Here is a 26,664-nt window from a genome sequence, read left to right as displayed (position 1 = left end):
ATCAATCTTGTATGTCTCTATTTGTTTTCCTGAGAAACCACTTTGAAGATATCAATAAGTAATACAACAATCATTGTTAATTTCCCACAACTTTTTCTGTAACTGTTTTATTTATATTGTTCTTATGCTATTTTGTAAATCGATGTCTGTTTGTTAACTATGTTTTCCTTTTATTTCTTAAAAAAAAAAAAAAAAAAAAAATCAATAACATCACTATACAAAAACAACAAACACAATGAGAGAGATTAGGGAATCCACACCCTTCACAACAGCATCCCCCAAAAATGAAATACTTAGGAATCAATCTAACAAAGGAAGTAAAAGATCTATACAGTGGAAAACTATATAACTCTGAAAAAGGAGATTGAAGAAGATTTCAGAAAACGGAAAGATATTCCTTGCTCATGGATAGGAAGAACCAACATTGTGAAAATAGCCATACTCCCAAAATTGTTACACAGATTTAATGCAATCCCAATCAAAATACCATTAGTATACCTCACAGATCTAGAGAAAACATTCCTAACATTCATTTGGAAACAGAAGAGACTGAGAACAACAAAGGCAACCCTGAGCAACGAAGGCAAGGCAGGAGGCATCACAATCCAACTTGAAATTACACTACACAGCTACTGTGATAAAATCTGCATGGTACTGGCAAAAACACAGACCTGAGGATCAGTGGAACAGATCAGAAGTTGCAGACACAACTGCAAACACACTCAGACCCCTTACTGCTGACAAATCAGCCAAACATGTTCACTGGAAATTAAGATAGCCTCTTTAATATACAGTGCTGGAATAATTGGCTGTCTACATGCTGAAGACTAAAACTAGACCCATCTCTATTACCACGCATTAAACTAACATCAAAGAGGATCAAAGATCTAAAATTTTTTTTTTTTTTTTTTTGGTTTTTCTCCAGTACCGGGAACCGAACTCATGACCTTGCGCTTGCCAGGCAGGCGCTTTGCTGCTGAGCTAAATCCCCAGCCCCAAAGATTTATATATTAAAACAGAAACACTAAATCTCCTGGAAGAGATAGAGGGTAGAAATCTTAAAAGACATAGGTGTAGGCGGAGACTTCATGAAGAAAACTCAGACTGCAAGGCAAATACTTCAAAGAATCAACAACTGGGATCTCATTTTATTAAAAAGCTTTTGGATAATAAAAGAAACTACCAAGAGAATGAAAAGACAACCCAGAGTGGGAAAAAAATTTAGCCAGTTGGCCCTCAGAAAAAAGATTCACATTCCAATCCAAAAATTGTCATCTGACATGAAGACGCACTTCTCAGATGAAGAAATACAAACAGCAAATATATGAAAAAATGTTCAACATCATCGGTCATTCAAGAGATGCACATTAAAAACAACATGGATATTCCATCTCACTCCAGAAAGAATGGCTGTTCGACCAATCGACCAATAACCAATGCTGGAGGGGCTGTGGGGGAAAAGGAACCCTTATCCACCATTGGTGGGAATGTAGACTGGTGCAACCACTGTGGACATCATTGTGAGATTCCTCAAAAAGGTAGGATTAGGGCCAGGGATATAGCTCAGCGGCACAGTGCCTGCCTGGCAAGCGTAAGGTCATGAGTTCGAGTCCTAGTACCAGAAAAAAAAAAAGGCTAGGATTAGAGGTCCCTTTTCATCCAACTATTCCCCTTCTGGGTATCTTCCCAGAAAAATTTAAAACATCACATCACAGCAATATATGTGCACCCATGTTTATAGCAGCACAGTTTGAAACAGGTAAATCTTGAAAACAACCCAAATGCCCACCAACTGACTAATGGATAAAAAAGATGTGGTATTTTTATACAATGGAGTACTACTCAGCCATGAAGAAGGATAAACTTGAGACTTTTATAGGTAAATGAATGCAACTTAAAACCATACTCATAAATGAAATAAATCAGACCTACATGTGTAAACATTGTATTGTCTCCCTGGTGTGAGAAATTAAAAGAGTAAATAAGGTCTAAAATGTACAGTAGATATTGTGAAATAGGAAGAAATGGTTCAAAAGGCAAAAGGAACTAGGTTAGGGAAAAGGGGAAAGGAAGGAAGGGAAAAGGAAAAAAATGCAAGTTAGTTACACTATTAATGTCTGTTAGTTCATTGAAAAGGAAGGTTCGTGCTAATACTGATTGGAGAATTTTTATGCCCATATCTTGCAGTGAGTAACTACTTTAAAGATAACAATATGCAATGTATTAACTACTGCTATTCTATTTTGTTGAGAAATTGTTTTAATTTTTTCCATTAAAAAAGATGATATAACATGCATGCATTTTAACGTAAAGAAAACGACTTACTTCCCACTACCTAAATGTAATCTTTTGTTTTCTACATATTAATTTCTTTTTTTTTTTTTGGTACTGGGAATCAAACTCATGACCTCACACTTGCCAGGCAAGCACTTATGCCACTGAGCTATACTCTCAGCCCTCTACATATTAATTTCTAACCCCCACACTCTACCTATAGCCTACCTTAATGCCCATCAACTGATGAATGGATAGAAAAGATTTTTAATAGCATGGAGTACTACTCAGCCATAAAGATAAAATGGAGACATTTATAGCTAAATGGTTACACCTGGAGACCACAATCATAAGTGAAACAAATTGGACACCCATGTAAATACCTCATTATCTGGAGTAAGAAAATGACACTGTAAATAAGAACCAAAATGCAAAATAGCTATTGTGAAATACAAAGAAAATGTTCAAAAGGAAAAGGAAACAAGGGAGTGGGGAGTAGGAAAGGAAGGGAAAGAAAAAAATCAGAAAAGGATAAAATGAAAACAAGAGCTCTGTGAACAGGGAGGGGGAGGGGGTTTGAAAGGAGGTGATGGGAATGGGAAAAAAGAGGAATCAAGACATATCATGCACAAACATAAATTCTGTATAATGAATTTGACCATTATGTGTGCCTGAACTGTACCAATAAACTTAAATTAAATAAAAAGTTTATAGCCTATCCTCAATTCCTTCTCACTACACTTATTTAAATTTCAAAAATTGGATTACTTTTCTGAGTTATGACCTCAACTAATTTAGGACTAAGTATAATTATATATAGCTTACTGAGCAGGATAATGCTCTAAGAAGCTCATGGTTAGACGATGATGTGGTAGACGATGATGTGGTAGACGATGATGTGGTCATCGTGCAAACATTATAGAGTATTCTCACACAAGCTAAGATGGCTATAATGAGATATATAATCTTACGGGACCACCAACCTATATGGTCCATCCTACATGACCAAGCAAGGTCAACATTAAATGTGCAAACTTTTGAGAACTACCTAACTTCCCCTAATGTTTACAGTACCCTTTCTCCTTGACTTCTAGCCACACCCCACTGCAACCGTCAGTTTTGCTGGCACAAACCAGCTTGGATAGACTGTGCAGCTTATTACAAATCAAAGCAAGTGATGTCATTTGATTTCTTTTTTATCTCTCATTGAGGGCCACTGAGACTGGTTAGAAAAAAGGAATAGGAAAGCCCGAATCAAAGTTGTCTATGCACAAGAAAAAGTTCAGGATGAACTTTATCAAGCCACCACTCCCACTCTTACCACCACCTAGAGTTTTCCCACTTTACATAAATTTCTGCACCACACACTGAACAGATAAAAGAGTTTATCAGATTCCTTTCTGTGGCAAGAAAGGCTTATGGCAGAATTTCTTCTTCTACTACAAGATTTCATTTGTAAACTGGGTGTAGTGGCACACACCCGTTATCCCAGCACCTTGGCAGGCTAAGGCCCAGGGATTACAAGTTTGTGCCCAGCCTGGGTAACTTAGTGAGAAACTCTCAAAATTTAAAAAAAAAAAAAAAATCGTTAACAGCTGAGATTGTAGCTCAGTATGAAGGCCCTGGGTTCAAGCTCCAATACTAGAACAAAATTTTTCTCACTGCCAATTCCATTAGGACTACTACTAACAGTCTAGAAGGGTATACTGTGTTCTAAGTGCATTTAATAAAAATATCTGTTAAAGCCAAACATGGTGGCGCACCCCTGTAATCCCAGCACTGGAGAGGCTGAGGCAGGAGGATCGCTGTGGGTTCAAGGCCAGCCTGTAGCACATAGCAAAACCTTGTCTCAAAAAAAAGAAAAAAAAAATCCTGTTAGTGTCCTTATAAGTGAACCTACATTGCTGAGGGAAAGTAAAAAGATCACAGGGCTCCACTGATCACAGGCTCCGGAGTCAGTGGGCTTGGTCAAATGCCAGCTTGGACGCTAGGAACTACATAGTCTGTGTGATCTTGGGTAAGTCTCTTATCCCGCGTCAATTTCACCCTTTCAAAATCAGGAAACTAAGCAGTTAGAGGAAGTAAGAAGTACGAAATTTGATTATGTATGTAAAGTGCCTGGCCCAGGAAACCTCAGTAAATGGTGGTTATTCCTTCCCCACCCATCTCCTGGCCTACTGAGATAGGGCTGAAACACCTGCTTCTTCATCAGATTGCTTCTGCTCGGCCACTAGTCCCATCCTATTGATTGGTGTCCCCCAAGAGAGGCGAGGGGTCAGCTTCCACCCCTTTCCACTGGTTCACTCACACGGCAGACACATTAAAGCCCACCATACAGGTCTCGGGAGGGGACGTGGGGATGAAGGAGGCCGGGATCCTGCCCTCAGAGACCACATCCTGCAGTAGGGAGAGAGACTGCAACCAGTGAAAGCAGAACATAGAGGACAAGGAGAGACGCGCGGGGGAAGCAGCTTGAGCTCTCCCCCACGACCGGGGATCTGTCGCTCCCAAGGGAGTGCAAGGCCAGGTCTGGAAGTACAGACCCCGCAGGTTCCACGCTGCTTCCTCTCCCCACCTCGCAGCCAGACCCTGAGGGTCCAGGCCCCTTGTCCACCCGTTCTGTGCGGGCCTTCCCTCCAGCCCCGCTCCAGGCCGGGGCCAACCTGCCTAGCGCACCAGGCCCAGCTCAGGCCTACCTGAACTCGGGTGGCTGCAGCGCGTTCAACGCCGCTTTATCAAGCCGCTCCATGGCGTCGCCGCGCCGGCAGCAGGCACTCGGCAGAGACGGCTTGGCCCCAGCGACCCCGCTCCCGGGCACAGAGGCAGGACCGACCCTCCGGAAGCGAGCTGAGCTGCCGACGGCGGGCGGAAGCACGCAGGCGCGGCGCGGCGCGGCGCGGCGCGGTGCGGTGACGTAGGACGGAGGCGCGCGCAGGCGCGGCGTGCGCACGCACAGGACTTACCCGCGGGGGCTGCGCGGCGTGCGCGCAGCCAGGGGGGGCTTGTGTTCGAGGAGCAGACCCGGCGAGTAGCCCAGCCACTCCACGTTGAGCCGGGCTTTTCCGCGCAGCATAGTCCTCCCGGGCGGGCGGCGGTGTTGGCACCTCCTGAGCTGCTCTGGGTAGCACTAGTCTCAGCCTTGGCCCCAGTCGCGGAGCTTCGGGAGCTAGGCGACCGGTGTAGAGGAGCTGCAAGGAAAGACGACTCGGGCAGACGGCCGCGGTGCTAGGCAACCGAGCAGTTTCTGACAACAACAACACAAACAATGCACGTTATTCCACCAGCCCTGGCGCAAGCCCCTCCTCAGTGACTTCCCGAAGTAGAAGTGCAACTGTGGGAAGCGGGAGGAGTTGGTTTACCACTCACCCGAGCCTGAGTAATTAGAGGTCTGCCGGTGGAAAGAGCCCTTGCCGAGAGTGACCCTGACTTCCACTTAAAGTTAGAAACATTCTATGCAGCTGCTCAAAAAGCCACCAATGGGACAAAGGGGACTCAAATAGTAAGGACAGATGGGCCTCCAGCACTCGCAACCCGAGAGAGGTATAAACGAGAAGGGTATGTGAGCCCGGGGTCACACTAGACAAAATTAGGTTGCCACTGGCTGCTAATATGAGCACAGTCCTTACACGGTCAACGCCTGGAAAGGGCCCCGGACCATACTGCTATTTTCTGCACCACAGGAATACAAAGATCACATCTGATACCATGACTAAACCAGCAAGTTAGGGTGGTAGAGAAGTGGGGCACTGAATACCAGAAAGCCCAGGTTTTACTTCAAAATTAAAAATCCTTCTCTGGGCCTCATCGAAATCCTTAAGTGGAAAAGAATCACCCCAGCGTAAGAACTTGGGAGAGAATCTAGCTTGGGGTTTGGCAAACCGGTCAGCCAATCATTACATGTACCCTACCACCTTATTCTCTACAATCCTTGAGCTAAAAATTGGCTTTCCATTTTTCACTGGTTGAAAAAAGAATAATAATTTCCCACCACGCATGAAAGTTACAAAATTCAAATTTCAGTGATTATAAATAAAATAAGCTTGTATCAGAACTGAGCCATGCTCATTCATTCATATTATTTACACAGATGGTATTTCTAGAAAGCCTACAATACTTACTATCTGGCCCTTTACAGGAAAAGTTTGCAAACCCCTGTTCCAGCTAATCACCCCACAATTAGGTCCTTAAACTCCTAGAGATCCACAAATACTCATGGGGGTTCTTAGAACAATCACCAATATATTTGAAAACCTAACATATATATTTATTTGCTATAGAACATAAAAAGCTACTTAACATCTCACCTGTTTGATTTGGGGCACTAATTATATCACATCGATGAGTTAATCCTGGTTAACTGAAGAGAAAATGTACAAATTACTACTAAACTAAAATAAGCCATAGTATACTGAGTAGATCTTTTAAAATATGGAATGAATAAAAGGGGAAGGAGTATGTTTTCCCAATGCATAGAATAGGGCCGTGAGTACAGTAGGCACTGAATAAATACTTGTTAAATGAATCAACGTTGTCCGCAAGGGTTCTTATTAGTAAAAGCAGTGGGAACCACTGCTGGGGGCTGCCATTTTTAAAAAAGCATCAAAAACTATGTGGTGAGGGGCCGGGGATGTAGCTCAGCGGCGTAAGTGCCTGCCTGGCAAGCACAAGGTCGTGAGTTCGATCCCCGGTACCACCAAAAAAAAAAAAAAAAAAAAATGCTATGTGGTGTAAACAACAGCAGTTAATCATCTCTCCATTTGCACACTAGGTGTCTGAGACTAAGCTGAGGTCTTTCTGAGGGTTTCAAGAGAAGGCTGTGTTCCACACCTCTCTCAGCTTCTGGGTGTTAGCTGGCACTCTTTGGCATTCCTACATATATGTCTGGTCCAAATTTCTTATTGTCCTAAGAACACTTGTCATACTACATCGGGGGTGGCACTTTGCTCCTTTATGACATTATTAACTAATTATACTTGTGACAACACTATTTCCAAACAGAGTCACACCTTGAGGTACTGGAGGGCAGAACTTCAGCATATGAACAGAGAGGTGTACAATTCCAGCCATAATAACTGCACAGATGAGGAAACTATGGATCAGAGAGGCGAAGGGGTCTGCAGGAGTCTCCCAACTAGCTAGTGAAACCTAGCTTCACTCCTGACTCCCAGTCTGACAGCTCACCCAGGAGCCAATTCATACATGAGATTCTATACAGAACAAAATGCTCACTTAATCTAATTTACATGTTTTGTTTTTTAAAATCTAATTTACATATTTTGGTCTTTTTTATAATCTGCTGTACCTATAAATCTTTCTATACCTTTTTTATGATGACCTACACTGTACCACCATTTACTGTGAGCTCACTGAGACGGACAAAGAACTTTAAGAATAAACTCAGAAGCTGTAAAAGAAGGGAAGTATTTAGCCACCGCTCTGCATGGACAACAAAGCCCTGGAACCTCCCACCTGAGGCAGCTGCTAGAGAATTAGAGACAAGTGGAGCTCAAACAGGCTGTTGCCATGGGAATGAAATGGCAAGTAAGGGGCGGTGGTCAGGACAGAGAAAATTACAGTAGTGCCTCCGTTAATTCTCTGAGAATCAGAGAACGATTCTGAAAAAGCCCCACTGTTAGTTGAGAAAGCTGACGGCTAAGGATGGGAAAGAACTGGCCCCAAATACCGTGGCTCGGTGATAACATTTGAGAATTTATAGACTCTAACTCAGTCTAGTGTTTTCTGCACTACCTTGTTGGAAGGTTCTGTATATTAACCCAGTGACGTGGAAAGTATGCACCCAAAGTCAGGTAGGCGTCCCACTTGCTTCACTAACCCACAAGGCCGCATTTCCCCACAGATCCCTTGCGGGCCGTGGCTGGGGGGTTGGGTGGAACAGCCGTAGTTAAACACCAATGGTACTTTCTGAAGCCTGACTTTGCAGTACGGCATTTTCGAAACCAGGACACAAGGAAAACAAAAAAAGCTACTAAGGATTATTATCCACATTAAAACCTCTGCTGTCAGGATCGCATGTGTCTATTGCTTCATTGTACAGAGCCACTTTCCAGTGCTTAGAATGTTATACCACCTCATTTCACAGGTAGAAAAGAAGGGTGACAGAAAATTTCAGCTTGGTGAATTTACAGCTTCTTTTTCCCTTGAGTGTCAATTCATCACCCTCAATTCACCCAGAGCTCTAAGCAGGGCACGGACCAATGGCGCCAGGAAAGGCTCAAGGTCCATACATGGCAGCTGCCCTTCCCTATCTGACTCATGCACTACCTGGGAAAGAGAAAGCACCCACTGGGAAGTCAGGAAAGGGATCCTCCTGCATGCCCAGAGTGGTGTGGGATCAACCCAGCACCCCACGTCCCCTGCCATACCAACAGGGGAACCCTGCCCAGGAAGTGTGGCAAGGCCCCAGCTGCCAACCCCAAACTGAAAGATCCTGCCCCAAGTATTCTCCTGACGGGCCCCCCACCACGGGCTAACTTATGGGGAGGGTGTGGGGCTGGACAAGGGCTCCCTGAGGAGTCACGTGACAGGGCTACACCCCAAGGTAGGTACACAGGTTGTGCCCAGCAATCACCAGGCTCGGAAGAGGTCGTGGAGACCAGAGCAGGAACACCCGCTCACAGCCCATGGGACCACGCCTCAAAGCAGGAGCATGGGGTGAAGTTTGCTTTCTCCGGCCCCAACCCCGTCCTGACATGCCCATCCCAACTGCCCTTAATTGTTGGACGAAATATATACATATTTGATGAATAAGTGAGAGGGATTTAAACGAGCACCCAGCGTTTGCTGGATCGCAAAGCGAAACAACTCTAAATTTTTATTCAGTTTTTGTGTTTAATCCTGTTCTCCGGTTATACCTTTTCCTTGGTTGGGTTTAAAAAGATAGAAGCATGACATAAAGGAAAAATGAAGGTGCCCCAAGAAAAGGAAACGAGGAGAAGCAAGACAAGGAGGAGCTGGTTTAGGGTAGGGCTAATAAAAGACAGGGAGTGTCCCTCGGTGCTGGAGCACCTGCAAGCCCCGGGGTTCCTTCTCCAGGACCTAGCGGTGAGGAGACATTCCCGCCTTGTGAGACTGGTAAGGTGCTTATTCAGTCACTGGAAAAAATACATGTATATATATTCACAGGATACAAAGGTAATTTAAAAAATCAAAACCTATTTTATATACCAATAGTGAACTAGCTGAAAAAGAAATTTTACAAATTCCATTCACAATTACTTAAAAAAATACATCTTGGAATTAACATAACCCCGTAGGTCAAAGACCCCTACAGTGAAAATTCCAAAACAGCAAAAAAGCAATTGAATAGGGCATTAGAAAATGGAAAGACAACACTTGTGCATAGATCAGCAGAACCAATACTTAAAATGGCAATATTACCAAGTGATCTACAGATTCAGTGTAACTATCATCAAAATGCCAATGGCATCCTGCAGAGAACTAGGAAAAATAATCCTACAATTCCTATGGAATCAGGAAAGACCCAGAATAACCAAAGCATTTCTAAAGAAAAGGGGCAAGCCTAGAAGCATCACAATATCCAGTCTCAAATTATACTACAAAGCTACGGCAAGAAAGACAGCATGGACCCTAGACCAAAGGAACACAGCACAGGACACAGAAATAAACCCACAAAACCACAACCATCTGATTCTGGATGAAGGAGCCAAAAACATATGTTGGAGAACAGACAAGCTCTAACAAATGGTGCTGGGGAAACTGGATGTCCATATGCAGAAGACTGAAACAAGATCACTATCTCTCACCTTACACAAAAATCAATTCAAAATCGATCAAAGACTCAAATATAAGACCTGAAACTATGCAACCATTGTAGAAAAATATAAGGAAAACACTTTAAGATTTTGGCACAGGCAACAATTTCCTGAAAAGGACTCTACTAAGTCAGGAAATAAAAGAAATAATTTAAAAATAGAATTATATCCAATTAAAAAGCATTTTCAGAACAAAGATAACAATCGACAGGGCAAACCCACAGCCTACATCATGAGAGCAGATCTTTGCCAACTACTTTTCCAACAGAGGATTAATATACAGAATACATAACGAACTCAAAAAACCAACACCAAAAAAATCTCGCTGAACCGGGCCCTCTCTCTTTTCTTCAGAGTTATGTACACAGTTGGGCTTAGCGGAATGAGTGAATAAATCTTTCTTCCTTCATCTAACAGGGAAGGCGTGTAATGGGGTGTTAGCCTTGGCCCCTGACACCACAGTAACGATGGCATCCCACAGTAAAACATTTTGTGTGTAAATATCACTTAAGACTACACAACAGTTGTCAAACAGCGCGGCCCTGATAGAAGCCAGTGCACCAACCTGGAAGCATTTTTACGGTAATCATTTCCCCATAAACCTTGGAGCTTCAAAGGAGGGAATTCAAACCCTTTGCTAGAATGTTGCAACTGGAAGGAGCTTTCAAGATCACAAAATCCAACCCTTTCATTTCTCAGATGGCGAAGTCAAGGGGTGAAGAGGGCGGTGCTTTCTCTGGCCCGAAGCTGGCATATAGTAGGGACGCGGCAGAGTAGGTGGGGAAACGAACCTCCGCGCAGGCAAAGTAGCAGGGCCCAAGTTAGGCCTCTGGGGTGGCTGAAGTTGAAGAAAAGAGAGAGGGCCCAGTTCAGCAAGACGACCCTATGGATCCCTATGCACTTGACATGAGCAAAAGGAACGGTGAGATGCCCCCAGCCTGCATCTCTCCCAGATGCAACCTGAAACCCCAAGGAGAGATGTCCTCCCTGCCGGCAACAGAGCTGGGAACGTTGGACCACTCCCACAGGTCTGCTAAGTGGGGGAACACCCGGGCACCCCTTCTCTGGACGACAACCATGCTCCGCAAAACCTTGTCTTTATCCTCCACTGGGGTGACACATCCCTCATGGGAGCGCCCTGTCCAAATTCGTGATTGCCTGGAATAACGCTTCTTGTTGTTGTCTTTGGAAATCCTGCCTTCCACCCTGAAGCAGTTTCAATAGCCCGGCCCTAATGCCTCATCCCTCTGACCCCAACTGTCCCCTTTCAGTCATTCGGTTTTCTTTGGATCAGAGTTAAGCAGTGGCATTGTCCCAGGCCTGGGCTTCCATTGTGGTGGTCAGTTTATTGCTCCAAGAGTTGGTTTCCTGCCATTCTGTGACTTCCCATCGCTGATGTGGTCTTGCATTCACAAACTGAGTGCTTAGCACACGGAAGGCTCTGTTTCATTTTGGTTTTGGGTTGTATCCCTAGCAGTTAGGGCTAAACCTGGCTTCAGAACCCAACTCTGGCATTCGCAAGCTACGTGGCCTCGAGCAAGTTACTTGATCCTTTGTGCCCTGGTATTTATTTATTTATTTATTTGTTTATTTATTTATGGGTTTTTTGGCTTTTGGTCTCACTGTGTAGTCCAGGCCGGCTTTGAACTCACTATGCAGCCCAGGCTGACTTTGAACTTGCAGTGATCCTCCTGTCTCAGCCTCTCCAATACTGGCATGACAGGCATGCACCACCACGCCTGGCTTTAGTTTTTTTATTTGTAAAATGCATGTGGTGATAGTACCTTCCTTGTAGGTTCTCGTGAGGTTTGAATAACTGAAATATATAAGCAGTGATGAGTATATGGGCACCGGCAATGTATATTATGCTCATATTAGTGAGCAAAACTGATACAAACTTTTGGCCCTGTTGAGCTAACTCCCAGAGGAGGGAGATGTACAACACATAACAACACAAGAAATCTTGTTAGGAGGTAATAAATGACCCAGGTAAACAGAGCAGGTCAGGGGAGCTGGCAGTAGAAGGGAAGGGTTTGGGATTTTAGCTGAGAGGGCTAGAGGAAGCCAGCTTCCACCTAGGCCTCCGAGCCTGCTGGCACTCAGGCACCTGCTTCCGGGATAGAGGAGGATCTAGAGAACTTACAGATCGGTGCGCTGCAGGGGAAGAGCTACTGCTGAGGAGAAAAGGCACAGAAGGCGCCAAGGCACCCCGGCCTGTGCCAGCACCGTAGGGTGAGGGCTTGTGGCCAAATCTGGCAGCTGTGGGCCTCTGCCTGGCAAACGCAGCCCTTGTGGCCGGCAGCACTGCGGCTGGCGGAGCCAAAGCCTTGGGCAGTCTTAGCTAATGAGGGCCTGCGGTAGGAAGGTCCGAAGCTTGGCTTCCACCCTTCTCTCGGTGCAGCCGCGTCACTTTTTTCCTAGGCCGGGCTTCCCGTAGCTGGGAGGCTGATGGAGCAGAGCGGGCGTGCCGTGCTGATGCAGGGGGTCCCAAAGTTTGGCTGGGAGGCCTTCAGAGGGCACACGTCCTGGGGTGCAGGGGATGACTCCAAAGAGAGCTGCATGATCAAGAGGCATCCCAGGGACACCTGAACTGTAAGACCAAGGCACGGCACACGCCGCACACTCTCACGGCCCCAGGTGTACAAAATCTGCTCCCAGAGTCGCTTGGCCAACCCCAAGTCCCGCTTCCCTTCTGCACTCAGTCCTCCCCATTCTGTTCCAGCGCCGTCTGTCGTGACTCATGTTGGGCTTCCATCCAGATAATTACACTGTAAATTCCTCGAGACTGTGAAAATGTTTGAGGAGGTGACAAATTCGAAAGAGATCTCTCTGGAATGTGTAGGCAGCCATTTGTTCGATAAATACTGAGCCGGGCATTGTTTTCAGTGCTCAGGAAACAGCAGCAGTGAACGAAAGAGGCCAAGGTTCACTCTTCATAGAGCTCATCTTCTAGAGGGCCAAACAGATAATAAACGAGACCCGTGTCTAAGACAAGGTTAGGCGCCATGACTACAGCAACAAGACCAAGAGTGACGGGGGCCACTTCGGTTGCATGGCGAGGGAAAGCGTCTCTGAAGTGGTGACAGATGAGTGAAACTGAAGTGTCTGTTGGCCAGGCCACTGTCCCAGGCCAAAGAATCAGCCACGGAATAGCAAGTGCAAAGGCCCTGAGACAGAAGTAGGCTAGTGCAGTTTCATCACCCCCCCAAAGTCCAAGCTAAGGTCTAAAAAGGAAAGTATTGTTTCCAGGGCCGCACATCAAGGCAGGAGTGAATGAGAGAGAGATCCTGATGACCATGGATGAACAGTGTTAGTATGTTTATGTAAGCATGTGCATATGTGCATGTCTACATGTGTGTGCACAAGTCTGATGTAGCCAGTGCCGATCCCGCTGTCATACAGGACAGACTGTGGGGCTTAAACAACAGATCTTTATCTCTCACTGTCCTGCTGGCTGAAAGTCCAAGATCACAGTGCTCGCGTACTTTGGTTCTGTTCTGTTTTATTTTGTTTCGTTTCTTGCTGTGGTTCTGGGGATTGAACCCAGGGCCTTCGCACTGAGCTAAGCCTCCTGCTATGGCTTTATTTTTTGCTTGGAGATAGGGTCTCCCTAAGTCTCTGAGTTGCCCAAGCTGGGATCAAACTTGCAGTTGTCCGGCGTCAGTCTCCCAGATTGCACCACCACACCCCACACGGTTCTCAGTGAGGACCCTTTTCCTCGTCACAGACAGTTGTCTTCTCCGATATCCTCACATGGTGGAGAGAGAAATCATCTTTCTACTGTCTCTTTTTATAAACGTACTAATCCCATTCATGAGGTCAATAATATTAATCTACACTGTCATTTTTTCAACTTAGTGTATCAGTTCAAGCTTTCTTTTTGCTTGAAGAAGAATTTACCTACAATAAAACTCATCCTTTTTAGGTGTACAGTCCTGTAACTTTTGACAAACTCATATACTCTTAATTTATCACCACAATCAGCACAATAGTTTTTTCATTAACCCAAAGCTCCGTTTGCCCACCCTCAGATCTAATCCCTGGCAAACGATCTGATTCTTATCCCACCGGTAACTTTAATTTTTCCAGAATGTCATACAAATGGAATCATATTTGACTTAGTTACTGTCTCCTTGCTGGGACACCATACCCTACACCCACAACTGTAAGCAGGAGAGGTTTATCTTGGTGCACAGTTTGTAGAGGTTTCAGCCCATAGTGAATTGGCTCCAAGGTAAGAAAGCATGGAGGCACATGGCAGAAGAAAAACAGCTCATGGCATGGCGAACAGGAAGCAGCAGGTAAGGGTGGAGGAGCAACAGATATCCTTCCGGACCACGCCCCCAGCAGCCCTCCTCTTCCCACCAGCTTCACCTCCCTAACACCATACCCAGCTATAAACCCATTAGCCTACTAATCCCCTATCACACATCCATAGTCTAATCACCTCCCCAAAGCCCCATCTACGGGCACATGAGACTTTGGGGAGACATCTAGGCATAAACCATAACAATACTCTGTATTACCCTATTTATCCATTTAGGGTGATGCCTGTTGAGATTGAACTACATTGTTGTGTGTTAATAACTTATTCTTCTTATCGCATTCCATTGTATGGATACAGTACCATTTGTTTATCCATTCACCAGCTGAGGGATATTTGCAGTGTTTCCATTTCTTGGTGATCATGAATTAAGCTATCATTAACATTCACAAAAGCCAGGCATGGTGGCACATGCCTATAATCCTAGCACTTGGGAGGCTGAGGCAGGAGGATCACTGCAAGTTCAAGGCCAGCCTAGGGTACATAGTGAGTTCAAGGCCAGCCTGAACTGCATAGTGAGACCCTGTCTCAAAAAAAAAAAAAAAAAAAAAATTTGATATTTAAATGTTTTAAATGAAAATGTGTCCATAAATATCCAGGGCTGGGATTGCTAGGATGTATGGTATACATGTGATTAACTGTGGAAGAACCCATCAGACTGATGTCCAAAGTGGCTGTCCAGTTTAGCATTCCCACCAGCAAAGTATGAGAATACTAGTTGGTCCACATAGTCATTTATTTTTAAAATTGTAGTCACTCTGATAGGTGTGTAGTGGTATCTCATAGTTTTATTTGCTTTTTCCTAATGACTAATAATTTTATCATCTTTTCATGTGTTTATCCGCCATTCTTTTCTTCTCTTGGGAGAAGTGTCAGTTCAAGTCTTTTGCCTATTTTCTAACTAGACATTTTACTTTTTGCTGAACTATATTAGTTTCTTAGGGCTTTTATTACAAATTGCTTTGAATTCAGCTGTTTAAAACAGCAGAAATACATTCTCACAGTTCTGGGAGCCAGAAGACAGAATTGAGTCTTAAGCCGTGTCAATCCAAGTGTCAATCAAGATGTCATCAGGGCTACTTCCTTCTAGAAGTTCCAAGGGAGGATCCCTTCCTGTCTCTTCCGGCTTCTGGAGGTTGCTGGTATTCCCGGGCTTAAGGCTACATCACCACAACGTCTGCTTCGGGAGTAACATTAGGTGCTTCTTTCTGTAGCCAAATCTCTGTCTGCCTCTCTCTTGCTAGAATACGTTTGATTACATTTAGGGCCTTCACGGAGAAGCCAGAATAATCTCCCCATTTTGAAGCCCTACTTAAATCACATCTGTGAAGTGTCTTTCTGGCACATAAGGTTACATTCACAGATTCCAGGGGTGAGGCCCTGGGGGACTCTGAGAGACATTATTCAGCCTATCATGACAGCTTAGAGAGCTGTTCATAGATTTTGGTTTAGATTTTGGTTACCAGTCCCTTATCAGGTATGTGCTTCGCAGATAACTTCTTCCATTCTGGGACTTTTTCTTTTCTTCACAGTATCTTCTGAGGAGCACAATTTACATTTTGCTATTTTAATGAAGTCCAATGTATATATTATATCAAAATTTTTCTAATAGACTTTACACTTTTATACATCCCATCTAAACAATATTTGCATAAGCCAGGGCCACGAAGATTTTTCCCTGTGTTCACTTTCAGAAACTTTATGGTTTCAGGTTTTAAATTTAAGCCTCTAAGCACTTTTGAATTACCTTCTGTGAGCGGTGTGAGATAGGAATCCAAGCTCATTACTTTGCACCATCTCTTGAAAAAACTGCTTTCTCTGTCCAATTGCCTTTGCAGCTAATCAAAACCACGGTTGACGCTGTTTATCTCTGCACTTTGCTACATTCCATTCCTCTATGTGTCATTCTTTCACCAGTGCCATCGTGTCTTGCTTCCTGTAGCATTATAGTAAGTCTTGAAGTCTGACAGTCTGAGTCCAACTCTGTTCTCTTTTTAAACTGATACTTCTTTAATATTTCAGTTTTCAACTGTTTTGTCTAGAATATAGAAATACAATTGACCTTTTGTATATTGATATTGGCATTGTTTCTTTTTCTACTAGTGTTTCTGTACATTTCTTGAGCATCTTTTACACAGAGAGTCACACTACCTGTGAATCCAGAGAGCTTTATTTTGTCCCTTCCAACCTGAAAGCACTCTGGTTTTTCCTAGCCTGGCTGTATTACTGCAATCCCCAGTGTAGTGTAGAATAGGGGTGAGAAGTGTGGCATCCGAGTTTCAGTCGAGCCTTAGGGGGAAGCGTTCAGTCTCATGAATGCTCCTGTGAACATACCCAGCTCCCGGTGCGTAGGTACACGCTTCTACTGGACAGAAATATTGCTAGGCTGTTGAGTGTCACTCATATGTTGAAGTCCTAACCCCAAGCATCTCAGAATGCAGCTGTATTTGGAGATGAGACCCTTTGGTTTCCTCTGTGGAGCTGGAGACAGAACTCAGGGCCTCCTACGTGGTAAGCAACTGCTCTACCCCCAAGCTGTACCCCTGACCCCAAATGGGGTTATGCTGGAAGAACAGAAGTTCTTAAGAGTAGTCTGTGGTGCACGCCTGTAATCCCAGCACTCAGGAGGCTGAGGCAGGAGGATTGCTGTGAGCTCAAGGCCAGCCTGAACTGCATAGTGAGACCCTGTCTCAACAAAACAAAAAAAAAAGAGTATTCTGTTTTCAATTATCAGTCTTTTTTAAAAAGTCTTTCCCCTTATTGTCTCCCTTTTTGTGTCCTGTTTAAGAAATTCTACACTAACCCAAAGTTATAAGTATTACTATCCAAATAACCTATAGCTTTGCTTTTCACTTCTATGATTTTAAATTTTTAAGATAATTTTTGACTCATAAAAATTGAAAAAAATATGCTAGGAGCTCCTATATTCTTCATGCAGCTTCTGTGAAGGATAATATTTGCCCAGCCATGGCTGCAATGATCAGCACTATTACCTTTAGCCCTTATTCAGATTTCACCCACTTTCACAGGTACACTTCTTAATGTGGGGGCACACTGCTATGAAATTTGATCGCGTATGTACATGTGTTTAATCACCAGCACAACTGGCATGTTCTCCTCTGCTACCCTTCTCTCAGTCCTAATCCAAATCCAAATTGCTGTGATCGCTATCATTATTTTACTAAACATGCTATTTAAATGAAAAACTATAATATATAACCTTTTAATACTGGCTCTTCTTACGTAATGCCCCCGAGAGCCATCCAAATTGCCATTTTATATGTAATTGTGTCTTTCTTTCACTGCATCCATGTGCCACATTTTTCTGTGTCAATTCACACGTGAAGCAGTACTTGGCTTGTTTCCAGCACTGCCGGGTCCCCCTAAGTGTATGCTTAACTGTGAGAAAGTGCGAGACCCGAGAAACTGCTAAACAGTTGGCCACAGAGGAAGTATATTTCGCATTCCCACCAGCAGTGTAGCAGTGATCCAGTTTCTCCACGTCTTCAGCGTTGCGTGTTGCTGCAGTATTCTATTTATTTTTATGTTAGTTTTTCTAGTGAGCATATACTGATGTCTCATTGTGGTATTTTTCTCACTGCGGTTTCAATTTATGTTTTCCTAATGACTAATGCTAATGAACATCTTTTCATGTGCTTATATGCCATCTCAACTTCCTCTCTGAAGTTTGTTAAAGTCTCTTTTTTGGTTCAATTGAATCGTTTGCTACCTTACTATTCAGATTTGACAATTCTTTCTACATTCCAGATTTAAGTCTTTTGTCAGATGTGCCTTGCAAATATTTTCTTCTCGTCTGTGGCGTGGCTTTTTGGTCTTGTTCAGTGTCTTTGGCAGAGTAAATGTTTTTAATTTTAAGAAATTCCATTTATCCATTTGTAATGATCATGCTTCTGGTGCCATATCTAAAAATCCTAGGATAAGAAGATTTCCTTCTGTGTTTTCTTTCACATATTTTACAGTTTCACGTTTGACATTTAGACCTGGGATGCACTTTGTGTGGGTTTGAATAAGGTGGGGCCAGGTGGGTAAGGGAAGGCACACCGGCTCTCTAGTCCGGGGCAGGGATGGCTAACGGACTCCACCTCCCGGTATGGAAGGTAGGGGACATGGCTTCTTTCGAAGTTGCCCACCTGGAGCGCAGCACATGTAAGCACTAGGGTTCTGACTGGAGGACTGCCCTGCACTCAGTCTTAGAGAGGACTAGACTGAGAGAATAGGCTTCCCTTAGGACTTCTTTTGCCTTTGCCCCTAGTGCTTCTTGGTGGTGGTCTGCCCTAGCACCTAGGCTAAGAGGCATCCCTTTAGTTTTGGGTGCCTAGTCAGCCTTCCTCCTTTTCCCCATCTTCCAGAATCTTCCAATAATTATGTATTTTGTCCAGAATTTTTCTTGTTATCAGTGGGACAAATAGAGTAGAATGCATTTCCTCTATTTTGCTTGGACCTGAAACCCACAAGTTAGCCTTTAATTCACATGGAATATACTTCCCATATGGCAAGAGGTGGTACAAATTTCATCTCTATGATATACCATCATGCAAGTAGTCCAGTCCATTCTCACGCCCCTCAAACAACCTACAAAAACAGCTTCACCACCTGGTAAGGTCAAGCCCCTCAGCTCATTGTCCTTCAGAAATACCAGCTTCTCTCAGACATTTGTTCTCCAACATAAATTTGCGTTCTAATATTTAGATCTTTGATCCATTTTGACTTTAGTGTATGGTGAAAAACATCAGTCTAGTTTTAGTCTTTGGCATGGGGAGAGCCAGTTTTTGCAGCACTATTTATTAAAGAGACTATCCCTCTTCCAGTGAACATGTTTGGCCTCTTTTTCAAATATAAGGTGGTCTACCGGGGATATAGCTCAGTGGCACAAGCACCTGTCTGGCAAACGCAAGGTCCTGAGTTCGACTCCCAGTACCAAAAAAAAAAAAAAAAAAAAGATCAAATATAAGGTGGCTGAGTGTATTTGTAGTTGTGTCTGTATCTTCTAATCTGCTCCATGATCCTCAGGTCTGGTTTTGGGTGCTTTTGTTTTTGTTTTTGTTTTTTGCCAATACCATGCTGATTTTATCACAGTGGCTTTGAAGTATAATTTCAGGTCAGGGACTGTGATGCCCTCTGACTTTCCATTGTTGTTCAGAACTGCTTTTACTCTTTAGGTCTCTTCTGTTTCCAAATGAATTTTAAGAATGTTTTCTATAATTCTGTGAGGTATGCTAATGGGATTTTGATCAGGATTGCACTAAATCTGTACAACAATTTTGGGAGTATAGGCATTTTCACAATGTTGGTTTTTCCTATCCATGAGCAAGCAATATCTTTCCATTTTCTGATATCTTCTTCAATTTCCTTTTTCAGAATACTGTACTTTGTAATGTATAGCTCTTTTACTTCCTTTGTTAGACTGATTCTTAAGTAGTTCATTTTTGGGAATGCTGTTGTGAAGGGTGTGGTTTCCCTAATTTCTCTCTCTGTGAGTTCATTGCTTGGGTACAGGAATGCTATTGATTTTTGAATGTTGGCTTTGTGTCTAGCTATACTACTGAATTTGGTTATTAAATCTACAAGTCTTTTGGTGGAGTTTTGGGGATCTTCTATGTAGAGTATCAAAGATCTAAATATTAAAACAGAAATACTAAGTATACTGAAAGAGAAAAATAGGTAGAATTTTTAAAGACATAGGTGTAGGCAGAGACTTCACGAACAAAACCCAGATTGTATGGAAAATACTATAAAGAATCAACAAATGGGATCTCATCTTATTCAAAAGCTTTTGCACAACAAAAGAAATCACCAACACAGTGAAAAGACAACCCATAATGGGAAAAAAATTATACCCAGCTCTCCCTTAGACAAAGAACATATAACTGGAACATAGAAACAATTGAAAAAAATCAGGCTCCCCCAAATTCAAAGGCCCAATCCAAAAATGGGCATCTGAGATGAATACACACTTCTCAAATGAAGAAATACAAATGGCAAATAAATATATGAAAAAATGTTCAACACCCTCAATCATTCAAGAGATGCAAATTAAAACAACACTGAGATTCCATCTCACTCCAGAAAGAACAGCTATCATCAAGAAATCAACCAATAATAAATGCTGGAGGGGCTGTAGGGAAAAAGGAACCCTTCTCCACCATTGGTGGGCGTGTAAACTGGTGCAATCACTGTGGACATCAGTGTGTACATTCCTCAAAAAACTAGAAATAGAGGTCCCACTTGATCCAGCTATTCCTCTCCTGGGTACCTTCCAGAAGAATTAAAAACATCGTACCACAGCGATACATGTGCACCCATGTTAATAGCAGCACAATTTGTAATAGCTCAAACCTGGAAGCAACTCAAATGCCCATCAACCAAGGAATGTATAAAAAAGATATTTTTTTAACAAAATGGAGTATTACTCAGCCATAAAGAAAGATAACTTTGAGACTTTTATAAGTAAATGGATGTAACTCAAGACCATACTCATAAGTGAAATAAATCAGACCCACATGTGCAAACATTGTATTGTCCCCCTGGTGTGAGGAGCTGAAATAGTAAATAAGATCCAAAATGTACAATTGATATTGTAAAATGGGAAGAAATGTTCAAAAGAAAAGAGAAACTGTGATGAGGAAAAGAGGAAGGGAAGGAAGGGAAAAAGAAAAAAAAATATATATATATATATATGTATACACAAGATATTTAAGATAGTTACACAGCTAGTTTCTCTTAGTTCATTGAAAAGAAAGGTTTGTGCTAACATTGTTTGAACAATATTTCATGCCTATATCTTGTACTCTGAGTAACTACTATGAAGATAACAATACGCAATGTATTAATTATTACCTTCCTATTAGTCTGTTTTGAAACTGTTTTATTTTTATTTTTTAATTTTTCCCTTTAAAATGGGTAAATAAATAAATCTGTGAATCAGCCTGGTAAGTACAATAGGTTGAAGTAAAATAGTAAAGTAAAATAGGCTGAAATTTTTATTACCAATGAATTAAATCTGCAGACCAATTTGGAAGAGAATGAACAGTTTTACGCTGTCGATATTTCCAATTCGTGAACATGACATGTTTCTCATTTCAGATTTCTTTAATGCCCTTGGTATAGGTATTGGTATTGTCCTTGATTTATTCCTAATTGCTTTATATTTTCTGTAGTAAAATTGCCCATTAAAAATTATTGGCACCAATGTAGGAGTTCAGTTAACAGACTAAAGTAGGCAAATATCTGAAACTTGCTGATAGTATAATTTGCCAGTTAGTAGCTTGAACGCAAAATGGAAAAGAAAAGCTCTTACTCACAGTCACAATACCAAATGTATAAAATATCCAGGGACGAAGCTCACTTGAGTGTTATAAGTGGCAGTAAACACTCTCAACAGACACTGTAGACTCAGGGATAAGATAGTAAACATAAAACAGTGCCTCTGCTCAAGAAGAATGACACTGACTTCCCATTTGCAAAGTGGATAAAAGACTGGAATAGAATAGTCTCACAGGAGGAAGCCATCAGACCAGCAGGCCTCACTTTCCTCAACTGCAAACCGGGGGTGCTTTTTCCCCCCAGTGGGTGTGATATTTCAGGGCCTGCATGCCGGAGGGCAGTTTTCTTTTAGGCACCCTTTGACTCTGGCCTAGCACCTGTGCTCAGGACACCTACCATTTGACCGTAACACATTATTAGCCATTACCGAGGTCGTGAACACGCAGTGCAGTGATAGTGATACTAACGCGGAGCTGAAAACGACAGAGAAATACAATAACATGGGGATCGTCGCATGAATATGGTACTTGCATGTAATGCAGCTGTTTTAATCCACATTTTAAAAGACTGTTGAATGATATTAGGAAATTCTCGATACTGAGATTTAAAACTCAAGATCCAACCTACAGGCCAAGCGAGAGCCCCATTCCGTAAAAACCACACCATATTTCATAAACACCGTATGCGTATGTATGTTTCCAAATCCAACAAAAGGTTGATGATCGCTCCCACTGACTGGGAGCATGGGCAGTGGTTTTCAGCTCCTATTTTACCCTTCTCATGGTTTTACAAGGGTCTGCAACGTGTTTACGTTGGCTTTACAAACTTGATTTCTTTGACCAGCTCTGAGCCCTCTTTAACCTCACCATTCGCCGGTGAACCGATTGGGCCACGGATGCATTCCCACACGTGGACGAGCACTGTGTTTTCCAACCAGGTCGGCGGAGGCTCCGATGGACCGCAAACTCCCAGGGAAGCCAGAGGCAGCGAGCTCGGGCCGGCGCCGGCTGGCCTGGGAACGGGGCGGGGCAGGGGCGAGGGGCGTGGCCTGCGTGGGGACCGTGGCTCGGCCCCGCCTCCTCCCCAAATCGTTCTAGTGCCCAGAAAAGGAGGAAAAACTACCTCGCAACTGAACGACCCTGTTTATGAAGGAATCTGTTGACTGTCCCTTGACCTAGGCACTCCGTTGTGACGTGAACTGTGGCCCGCGCAGCAATTAGCTAGCGATTGGTGAATTGCTGGGAATAAAGACTCGGCTCAAATGAGAGAACCGAAATGGAAACTGATTGCATAGCTACAAAATAGTCTGCCGAGAAAGCAATAGAAATAGGAGATATGCGCAGAGCATTTCTGGAATCAGATTAGCTGTGTTCAAATGTCTTCAACGCCCCAGCTGTGTGACTTTAGGCAAGATCCCTAACCTCTCTGTGCTTCTGCACTCTCCCCTGTGAAATGAGCAGAATAACAGATCCCAGTCAGCCCTGGCGCCCATAGAAGCCTTATCAGCGCTTCTGGCCTGCCTGCAGCGCTAGGGCAGAGTCAGCAACCGGTTGGGGCAGGGTCTGCTTGCTCTGGGGCAAATTGTTCTCTTCCTCCTCAGCCCACAGCCAGCTCCCAGCGTGCTGACCCCTGTGCTCCTCGCAGAGCCGCTTATCTTAGGTCTGAGTCCTGGTGGCTGCACAGGCGGCACACTTGCTAGGTAAGGTGGCCTGGAGATCCGGGTTCTCGATCCAGCTCAGCCGCACTCTCCCCTGCCTGGGGCTTCAGCGCTGCAATCTGCTCATCTCTCAAATGAAGATAATTGGCCCTTCCCCCGCCCCTCACCCGGCTCTGCAAAGATGAAATGATATAATGGAGGGGAAATAATTTTGTAAAGTGGGGGTGATTAGGCTCTGAAAGGCCCAGCGAATATTTTTGCATAACCCCCCTCAATTTTGTACTCAAAGGGTGTTCTTTTCTGTCCAGTCTCTCCTTCTGAGTACTTCTCTGAGTCTGAAGCACTGCAGTACCTAGTCACATGGATTTGCAATTATCTCTCTGGCTCTCAAGTGAAATAAATTTTGTTCAGTTTAAGTTCCATCTCAATCTTTAAAGAAAAATTCTCCGTGTACAGCTTCCTTTGGAGACGTTTTCTTTATAGAAATCTTGGAGGAACGGTGTAAACTTTCTTTCTAACCCTTCTTCTTGCAAAGGGGCCTCTGATTTCGATTTCAAGTGAGAATTATGTCTGGCAACTTTTTGGTGAAAGTAAAGTGATTTTGCTGTTGTCAAACAACCAGCTCCCAAGGAACACCCCGGTGACGTGCACCACGGCGCAGCGTTGTTCAGGGTAGCTGTCCCAACCAGCTCCACCACGCACACCACTGCAGACGGGGACATGAACTACCGCCAGGCTATTCATTGTCCAGGTGGGGCCAGCGTAGGAAGAAAGCCTGTCCCCAAGCCGTCACTCTTGGCTGCTAGGAGTCACCTGTAATAGCCAGAAAGCTTCCTAGAGTTCTAAAACAAACGACTGCATGAGATTCTGACTTGGCAGAAAGGAACCTACTAGAATACTGCCCATCTTTCATGGGACTTGGTGTCCCAAAGCAAGGCACATGAAGTGGTAGCTCCTTTGTATAGCAGCTTAGAGAAGATATTTAGCAAACACTATGGCCAGGGACTGTTTGGGATGCCTCCCAGCTGTGAGCTACCCATGGAGTGCAAGCACTCCTCATCTGCAAAACAGGTTGCCCGTCCCGCTCCCCGTGCAGAAAGACCAATGCAATGCAGCTCTAAGTCCAAACTTGTGGCAGGACTTTGGTGACAACACTAAAAGCCAATGTTACACCTGGAATCTCTTCATAATGAAGTGTTCAGTCTCCGAGATATAATCTGGTCCTAGATTAGTGACGGTTAGCTGCACACCGGGAAGCGCTCTGCCTGCTCTAAATCCACAGACACGAAAGACCAGAATGAAAATTGCACACATTTAGATCCTTTTCGGGATAGATATGTGCACCAATTCCCCCCAATAAATGTATTTATTATGTATCTCAAATATAAACTAATAAAAAGGGAAGAAGAAGGAAAAAAAGTTGCCTACGTTCCTAACAGATAGGCTCGAAATGAGAAAGGGAAGGCAAGGAGCTGCAACTGAAAATGCCTGAAATACCAATGCCGTAAAGGAGCTACAAACAGACACGGGGACATTCCGCCACCAGAAGGAAGTAGACGGTCTTTTTTGTTCTTTCGGTTTTATGTTTACTGTCCCAATTTTTCATAATCAGTATGTGTACGTTTAGGATTCAAAAATAAGCCTTATCCCTGAAATAGTCTTGGCAAACAGGCAAAGAAAAGAAAGAAAGAAGTAAAATCTGCAAACCAGGAGTCAGAGGCTCTGAGTCCCAGGCCTGTCTCTGTCACACACTTCCTCACGCGGAAAAGAAGGCAGGCGTTTGGGTGGGGAAGGAGACAGCTATCCAGAGGCTTTGTCCTGTGTCTAAGCAAGAGACTAAAAGGTAGTTTTAAAGGACTTAAAAATAAATTAACCAAGAAGGGGAAAGACAGGTAGATAGGAAACCTTAAAACACTGATGAAAGACATTGAAAAAGACACAAACAAATGGAAAGACTTCCCAGGTTCATGGATTGGAAGTATCAATATGGCTAAAATCTCCATACTGCCTGAAGAGAGCTACAAATTCAATACAATTTTTATCAAAATTGCAATGGTATTTTTCACAGAAATAGAAAAAAAATTTTGACATTCGTATGGAACCACAAAAGAACCCAAATAGCCAAAACAATCTTGGGCAAAAAGAGTAAAGTGGAAGCCTCATACTTCCTGATTTTGAAGTATATTACAAGGCCGCCGTAATCAAAATGGTACAGTGGTGGCAAAAAATAGAGACAAAGGCCCGTGGAACAGAACAGAAAGTCAGGAAACACACCCACACATAGATAGTCAACCGATATTTGACAGGAACATCAAGAATACACAATGGAGAAAGTAATCTTTTTAATAGTGATGCTGAGAAAATTGAACGTCCACATGCAAAACAGACACATTGGAAATTTATCTTACACCACTCACAAAAATGAACTTGAAACCACAAAATTCCAAAAAGTAAACAGGAGAAAAGCTCCTGCATGTTGATCTTAAAAACTTCCACATAGCAAGGGAAACAATAAATAAAATTAAAAAGCAACCAGTAATATGGAAAAAATACTTGCAGACCATATACCTGTTGAGGGGGTTAATAAATACAGATCCTTTTTTATGGCAGAGTAGTACTCCACTGTGTGTCAACACCACATTTTCTGTATCCATGCTTCTGTTCATGGACATAGAGGTGTCCAATATCCCTAATCATCAGAGAAATGCATAGATATTACAGTTATGTGATCTAAGGCACAGAATCTGGAAAGAAGTTAGACTAGAAGAAACTGAAAACGGGCAGGGGTGGGGAAATGGGGAGATGTAAAGTAAGTTCCGGGGACCTAATGCAGCATGATGACATTAGTTAGCAATTCTGCCTTGTGTATTTCAACTTGCTAATAGCCCCTGGCTCCTGGTCCTGGGTTCGAATCCAGGGCCTTGTGCATGCTAGGCAAACATGAAGAGGGCACATCTTAAATATTCTCGTCACACACACACACACACACACACACATACACACACATGCTAAGTGCAGTAACAGATATGGTCACTAACTTTGTTGTGGTGCTCATTTCACAGTGTACACATACAGCAAATCATCACCTTCAATCTATACAATGTCATTTGTCAGTTAGCCCTCAGTAAATCGGGAAAAATGGGAAAATGAAATATAACCGATTAATAAATGTATGTGAAAAGTTAAAACGATTAAGACAGTTTGCTTCACTGCTGCCATTGTCGTCGGACTGATTCATTTCAAGCTGCCTTGCTGTTTTCTTCTCTAAGTGGCACTGGCATTCCAGCTCGACTTGCTGCTCTGATTCTGGCCCCTCTCCAAGCCTAGGGACC

General features: G+C 43.4%; 1 protein-coding gene across 2 annotated transcripts in view; it reads right to left on the bottom strand.

Moving 5' to 3' along the window:
- The window catches only part of Vma21 (VMA21 vacuolar H+-ATPase homolog (S. cerevisiae)), a 12,582-nt gene extending 6,845 nt beyond the window's left edge, over positions 1–5,737 (bottom strand). Inside the window, exons 1-2 of one of the 2 annotated variants that reach the window (XM_005406432.2) lie at positions 5,641–5,737; positions 5,238–5,518 (exon numbers count right to left, since the gene is read on the bottom strand). In XM_005406432.2, coding sequence (XP_005406489.1) covers positions 5,238–5,347 — 110 coding nt within the window. In that variant the 5' untranslated portion in view covers positions 5,348–5,518; positions 5,641–5,737. Of the gene's footprint in view, positions 1–4,970; positions 5,171–5,237; positions 5,519–5,640 lie in introns of those variants that run through there. The other variant, XM_005406436.2, reaches the window with a different exon arrangement.
- Positions 5,738–26,664: the final 20,927 nt, after the last annotated feature.

The sequence above is a fragment of the Chinchilla lanigera genome, unplaced genomic scaffold (assembly GCF_000276665.1).
Source record: "Chinchilla lanigera isolate Chin_1 unplaced genomic scaffold, ChiLan1.0 scaffold00097, whole genome shotgun sequence".
Lineage (NCBI taxonomy): Eukaryota > Metazoa > Chordata > Mammalia > Rodentia > Chinchillidae > Chinchilla > Chinchilla lanigera.
Note: the sequence above shows the minus strand (reverse complement) of the source record. Positions and strands in the feature narration are given on the sequence as shown.